Source organism: Protobothrops mucrosquamatus, unplaced genomic scaffold (genome assembly GCF_001527695.2).
Source record: "Protobothrops mucrosquamatus isolate PMUCROS unplaced genomic scaffold, P.Mucros_1.0 scaffold694, whole genome shotgun sequence".
In the NCBI taxonomy this organism is placed as follows: domain Eukaryota; kingdom Metazoa; phylum Chordata; class Lepidosauria; order Squamata; family Viperidae; genus Protobothrops; species Protobothrops mucrosquamatus.
In genome coordinates, this window is record NW_015386977.1 from 132,462 (window position 1) to 140,254 (window position 7,793).

Below are 7,793 nucleotides of genomic sequence, written 5' to 3' on the forward strand. Positions count from 1 at the left end.
ACACACACACACACACACACACACACACACACACAGAGAGAGAGAGAGAGAGAGAGAGAGAGAGAGAGAGAGAGAGAGAGAGAGAGAGAGAGAGAGAGATCAATTGAATGAGGCTTCCAGAGATCTGAAAAAAATATATTGATTTGTTGGCACATTTTTCTTTACTGAACTTATTTATAAAATAGTTGCATTCAGCCTCAGCAGTGCTTAACAGTTCTGTTTTTGTTAATACTTCTAACCCCCATTTCCATCTCTTCACAAAGCAACTGAAAATTTCAGTCCCACTTCATCCATGCTTCCTTGATCTTTGCAGGCTGAAAAACCAATGAGTAAACAATGTGCTCCTACATCCAAGTAAATATCATATTATACACTTGTATTAGCTTCAGACTTCAATGCTTAAAATTGCACTCCCCATCCCAATGCTACTATGCAAACAAGCTAACTTAGAATGACATTTCATGCATTTCATGAGAAGGGTTTAGACAAATGTTTATTACTGGTTAAAGTCCCACAAGACTCGATCTTTTTTTTTAATGCAACAGACTAACAGGCAACCATTACAAATTAACTGTGGCATTCTGAAATCAATAGGGCTTAATTTAGTTAATCTCGTTATTTTCATATTAAACCATCTCAATAGAAACAAAAATACTTTTAGTGGGGACAGTTGACACATTCAATTACTAAGTCATCAAGTAACCAAGTAATTCATGAGTAGGTCTTGTAGGTGTAGGAATCTGGTGTTTTCAACAAGAACAAATTGATTATTTATTTCTATAATTAAAGTTAATAAAAAGCAGAAGGAACTGGCACAATGCAAGCAGTTAGAAAAGCACCCATATCCATATCCATGATTTTGGAAACAACTTTAGGAAATCCATCTACAAAGAGAGCATCCACTATAGAAATCAACCCTGAGTAGGCACTATTTAATTTCTGACTGAAGAATAACAACAAATAGGTCTTGTAATGAAGACTTGAATGGATACCTGAGGCTTCAGCTAGGGAATTTGTGGATATCCTTCTAAAACTAAGTGTGGAACTTTAATTAAAATTCATCTATGAATGGGGAGTATAAACGCTAGCTCACCAGATGAATTTTAAAAATAATATACCAATTCTCCTCCCGGGTTACATAAGAAATGAAACTGATAACAAAAGAAAACTCTATTGCAGCTACAGTCAAAAGACTCCTGCTGTTTTAAGGAAATTTCATCTCACCTCACTGATATAAATACCAATATCATCTTCATCATCAGTTCTGTAGCAGACGGTAAGGCCAAACTTGTCTTGGCTGTTCACTCGATGTAGATCCACTTCCTAGAGCCAAATGACAAAACAAGGTAAAATGTCAGTTTTGTTCTTCAGACTAAGTAACAACATTTTGCTTACTGTTTCTTTCTCAGTGCTTAAAACGACTGCACTAAATTAACTTACTGTCCTAGAAGTGATTATGGACATACAGTCAATACTGTAAGCAACTGTGAACCTTCATCAATATTAAGTCATTTTGAAAATACACTTTTTTATTGATCATAGGGAAGAAAAATGGTCTGTCCTTTATGGTGTGTCGACACCTGAAAAGCTAAGAGTTCAGCTAAAAGACAAGAGAGTTTGTAAAACTTCTAATTTTAGTGCTGGCACTGTGTGTATACAGAAGATCCCCTGACATAAAAATTGGAACTGGTTTCTCTTCAGAACATGTAAATCTTTGGGCTTTAATAAAGATTTCATGAGCATAATTAAATTATTGAATGAATAATGAATGTTAGATGCATTTTTCCTAGGGATGCATCTATTAGTATATTTCTTTGATGATGTATGCATTATAACTCTGGCAGATTGTGATCCAAAGACTTTAATCCTCAAATCATCCAGCATCATTTAAATACCCTAGTGAAAGTTTGAGCCATAAACCAAGCCCATTATTAAATAATTTCATAGCAACTGCTAAGAATATTCTCTGAGTTATCGTTGAAATGCAATAATAAATTGGGCTACTGCTCTGCACAATCTCCTATTTTTGCATAGTTTGGATTCCCAAAAAACCTCAAAACAACAGCATGTTGGAAAAAAAAGATTGGAAGCTTCACAGACAAGGTGCTAAACCGATAATGTACAAGATACATAACATGTGGGTTTGTTTTTTTTATTTAACAACAAAAAATAGTTGTAGAAAAAGATAGAGTTAGGTTTTGAAGTTTTGCATCAGTGTGAGTTTACACTTTTCCCCTGCATTGTGCTTGAGAGCATATCTTCACTGGGAATATAGAGTGTGCTGTAGAGACTTTTTGTTGGGTCTTATGATCAGGAGGAGATGAGAGGTTAATAGCATTCTGAAGCTTTGCCTTTCCCACAGGAATGCTTTGAGAAACTTTTCCTGGGTTTTTTTTCCTCCAGAGTCCCAAACCAAAGCTACTCCATCTTCCCCCTCTATTTTTTTTTTTTTTTTTTTTGCTGGCTTCTCTCCACCTCCAGGTTTACTCTGGTTCTGTTGTGTGTTCTAATATGTAGGCCAAGAGAATCTTGACTCTCTTTTCAGTCTATTTTTAACATTATGTTCCACTGAAAGACAATGTTATAGAACAGACATGTCAAACACAAGGCCGGGGGGCCGGATGCGGCCCGCGAAGTGGTTTCATGTGGCCCGCGATGCCATCCTGGAAACAGTGAGGGAACGGCCCCTGCTGCCTTGGCCCTGGCCCAGGCCAGCTGGGAGCCAATGTACAATTTTGTGGTGGACATCTATGCTGAAATGCATTCAGTCTTAGCTCCACAAGGCCGTCCAGAAACAGCGAGGAACTGGCCCCTGCCGCATTGGCCCCATCCCCTGGGTGCATGCTGGGGAGGTGTCACCCTTTGTGAGGAATGAAGAAATGCACCATGCCTTGGCGCTTGCCCCAGTCCCACCCCCTTCTGCCAGAGACCCTTAGATCTGTCCCACTCATGCTCAGGCCCCCACAGGCACCCTTGACACGAACAATGTAGAGCTGGCCATGCCCACCCAGTAGGCCACACCCACTCCATCCACACCCACCCAGTAGGCCGCACCCACCCTGGCCACAGCCACCCGGCCCCCCAAAAGCAACCGCAATGCTAAAGTGGCCCTCAGTGAAATTGAGTTTGACACCCCTGTTATAGAACATGACTTCTACAATTATTCCCAACCCATTTAGCAGACATAACCATAGGAAGCATCTCTTTTTTATCCTGTATAACCAAATAACATTTTGCATCTCTGTGTGCACTTTTTCTCTAGACACCAACCGGGGAATATGCAGATATATTAATATGTGTGATGATTTAATCAGCATGGTACATAAATATCCCATTTGTGATGCTTGTGTATACATGCACTGGGAAGCAAAGGGCAAATTGCACAGATTCCACTCTGGGTGACATGAAGTGGAACGATAAATTTTCTTTTATAATTGGGGTACACAAAGGGACCCATTTTTCTGCCCATTCCTGTGGATCATTTTAAACTTTTTTTTTTTTTGCCAGCTTCTCCCTCCATGCCAAATTTGGCACCCACAAGTTCTAGAGGCAAGCCGTTCCATTGATTAATTGTTCTCACAGTTAGGAAATTTCTCCTTAGTTCTAGGTTGTTTCTTTCCTTGATTAGTTTCCATCATTATTTCCTGTATCGCCTTCTGATGCTTTGGAAAATAGGTTGAGCCCTTTTCTTTGTGGCAGCTCCTCAGATACTGGAACACTGCTATCATGTCACTGCCAGTCCTTCTTTAGTCATATTGTAAAGCTCTGAACTTTAATAGAAGAATTGAATTAATACGACTCTTATTGGTTATGAAGTCTACAGGGTTTTGTTTCATCTGCTATTATTTAAAGGTGTATTTATCTGTTTACCCCAAAGGTGCTTTTCCAAAAGGCAACTGGACATTTTTGGTTTTTTTCCTTAAAAACATCTAGCTTCTTACCCATGAAGCTTCTTTAGTTCAGCTCTTCTTGGATGAGAAGTGAAACGTTTTCAAGGAAAAACCAAGAAAATCCAATAGCCTTTTGAAAAAGCACCTTTGGGGCAAACATGACCTGGATGATTAAGAATCTTCATAGACATTTATTTGTTTAATATACTTACATACCATTGAATCTGCCTGAGATTCCCAATAGATTATAATTAACAATTAAAGCTAAAACATCCATAGTACAGAAACCACAAAACATCCACAGAAGTTAAATATTTTAGTTAGTTTATTTTATTTATTATTAAACTTATATGTTGCCCACCTTGCCAAAGTTTACTCTTAAATTTAAAGTTAAATTTAAACTTAATTCTATAGTTTGATGGAGCTACTGTTGTTCAATCCAAAATAATAGCATAATAGCAACAATAATGACCAACAGAAATATTAATTACCAACTGCTCTCTGGAAGAAGGTTAATTATGAAAATAATCATTAGACATGTGTCATAATTTTATGTAATAAATTAAGGAAGGGGCCAATTTAATTTTTAAAGGGAGGTTATTCCAAACAATTGAGGTCCTAACCAAAAAATGCCTTTGCCATTGGCCACCCTCGTATCACTGAGATGGGAAGTAACCATCTTCTCCTGGGATAATTTATAGGGCAGGTCAGTTTAAAATCACAATTATGCAATTTTATACTCCAACCACTAATGCAAAAAAACAGGAAGCTAAGGAGAATTATGGTCAAGTTCAATTTCTAAATGACAAAACAGTAAAGCATGTTGTGCTGCTTATTGTTTGTAATTGAATGCCAACTTTGAAATATTAATGAGGAAAACATACTTGCAATTTATGACCTAGGAAAGAGAAATCAACTTCTTTTGACTTCACTGTGAAACCATTCTCCTAGAAACCAGAATGATTCCTACATATACAGACATTATCATATGGAGTACACAGAAATTGAATTGACGACTGTATTAATACAAGGAAAACTTGTTTATATAACAGCAAATGCACAGCCAGGTGCTGACTATGGAATTGATCACAGATTGCTCAAGTACATAAGTTCAAAGTCCAGCTAAAGCAAAGAACAAAGCCAACCATTTCCCATGATATAATCTTGAGAACATAGACACCATTTTCAAGGAGAACATCAGGAATCACTTTGAAATCCTAAACCTTAATAGCAGACAACCACAGAAAACATAGAATGAAATCAAAGAATTTGTTAAGAATGAATGTGAAAAGACTGCCAAAGACCAAGAAACAGAGGAAAGCGAATGGGATGTCAGGTAACAGATGGCAGAGAATACCAAAAAGGGAAGCTAAACAAGAAATAGTATTACTGTGACATCTGTAAAGATAAAACAAACCCACCAAGGAAAAGTGTTAGGAAAAAGGATGCCAACAGACATATGGTCACCGATTAAAAAAAGACCAAACAAAGTTGGAAGAAATATACTAAAATTCTGTATAAATAAGGGTGTCAATTTCTAAGACATTTTAAAAGATATTTTATATTTTCAAGACCCTCTAATACTAGAAGATAAAGTTTAATAGCCCAGTATTTACCAAATTAGATAGTTACTGGAATTGATTGAATGCCTACAGAAATATGGTAAGCATCAAAATAATTGGTATAGTTTTGAACCAACTATACCAGCATACTATAGGCCACCCAACTAAACAGAGGAAATAAATGAACTTTTTGCTAGTCAGTTAACTATAGTAACTACCATTACTAGTCATAATAGTAATCGGGGACTTTAACTACCCTGACATCAATTAGGAGACAAACTCTGCACCAAGTTGAAGATCAACCAAGTTCCTGACAAATCTAGCAGACAACTCTGTCTCCCAAAAAGTAGAAAAGGGAACTAGGTGATCAGCCATATTGGACTTAATTCTCTAACAGAGATGAAATGATAGAAGGTGTTGAAGCTACAGGAACCTGGGAGGGGAAGTGATCATGCAATATTGGAATTCAACATTATGCAAAGCACAAGCAATAGAACATAGTCAAACTAGAGTCTTGGATTTTAAGAGAGCTGATGTAAATAAACTTGGGAAGGATTCCATGGATGAGAAGCCTCAAGGGGAAAACAGCTCAAGAAGCTTGGGAAATTTTGAAAAGTGAGATCATAAAAAGCAAACCTGCAGAATAAGAGGTGCCAAAACATTGGAAGTGGCCAGTCTACATACTGTACTAATGTATGAAGAAAGTATAAAAAAGATTTAATACAACATTCGTACTTTCACATGGCAGCAAAACAGTTAAAAGAAGAATAGAGCCCTACAGTGAAATAGCAACTCCAATGTTCAAACTGGTTTTAGGAAAGACCAAGGAAAAGGCAATTATTGCCCATTTATGCTATATAATTGACCAACCAGTCTTAGAAATGATAATGAAGATTTTGAAGTTATGGGTATCTTCTGCTTTTAGGTCAACGATCAATAATAAAGGAACAAGCATTCAAAAAACAACCACAGATAAGCACTTCATTGGGTAGCTGTGAAGATTAGAGACTCAAATGTTGGAATTATGTTTATTCCAAAAGATTAAATTTACATAGGCAAATTTATGGAATTTCAGTTATGGAAGCAAAAGTTGGACTTCCAAGAAACAGGAGCAGAATATTGATGTTGGTGTTGGAGAAGACTATTGGGAATACCATGGACAGCCAAGAATCAATCCAGACTTTTCACTTAAGCACAAATGACCAAACTCAAATTACCATAGTTTGGACACTAGTTGTCTTGTGAAGTCTATAATGGCTGGAAAGATGGAAGGCTGGAAAGATGGAAGAAGTGGCAAGGAGGATGGATGCATTACAATGGCAATGATTGCACCAAGAGAAGACATGAAGGGCCAACCTCTGAACAAATCATCCTAAAGAAAGTCTCTTTTTGTGGTTGCTAAAAGTTAATAATCTCTACCTGATAGAACATAATCAATGACTGAATAGAACTTATTCAGCAAAAGTGATATACTGAAAGCTACTTTCAGGTAGATTTTTGTGCCTTTCCCATGCATATCCTGGTTTTCTAGGTGTAATAGCCAAGTCGTTAGAAATCTGAAATATAGATTCAGAACTGCACTGGAAGTGCATGTAATCATACAACTGGTAGAGGGAAGTAAATGCCTAGTACACAATGAGCATTAATTTTTGAGGATAATATAGATTATGTAAATATACCAGATATGCCTGTATATCTAAATCCTAATATTAATATATAATTCATTCACATTTACATGTGGTAAATTTATTTTATTTATCTAATTAATAAAGTGACTCTGGGCAGCACACAACAAAGAATATTGTACTGATAGAAAATCTATAGCTCAGGGTTGAACTATGGAGTCTTTGATGCTCTCTGAGCTTGATTTTTCTTGGAGACGTTTCCTTATCAAACTAGGTAACACCATCAGTGCTAGAAGGGAGCGGGGTTTTCTCTCATTTTATATGCTAGTGGCTTGCCCTTCCAGTGTTGGTGGGACTGGTCTTGGTGGTTCCTTGATTAGACTGTTGTTTACTGTTAGCTTGTTTGTCTGAGTTGGACCTGCAAAAAACCCACTAAGCTCAGAGACCACCAAAGACCCCACAAAGAATATTGTTGTATGCTGCCCAGAATATTTATTGGATACTGCACTGGACTTGAGGAAACACAAAAATATTTTGGAATAAGCTCAACCTCGTATTTGAATTGCATTGGGCTCAAAAATAATATTTTGGAAATTTGAACAGCCTCAGCTAGAACTTCAGATTAGTCAATATCTCATTTTGTTTTTATCTCTCTTGCATCTACCTTTTTCTTTAACTAACTCAAAATGTAATAATATATAAACAAAATGAATTAA

The 7,793-nt window shown here is 36.8% G+C and overlaps 1 protein-coding gene across 3 annotated transcripts in view; it reads right to left on the reverse strand.

Annotated features, from left to right (window-relative positions):
- Positions 1-7,793, reverse strand: part of PDZRN3 (PDZ domain containing ring finger 3) — a 199,473-nt gene that overhangs the window by 6,403 nt on the left and 185,277 nt on the right. For all 3 annotated transcript variants that reach the window (XM_015818172.1, XM_015818171.1, XM_015818170.1), the window contains one exon: positions 1,225-1,323. In XM_015818172.1, coding sequence (XP_015673658.1) covers positions 1,225-1,323 — 99 coding nt within the window. The remainder of the gene's footprint in view (positions 1-1,224; positions 1,324-7,793) is intronic.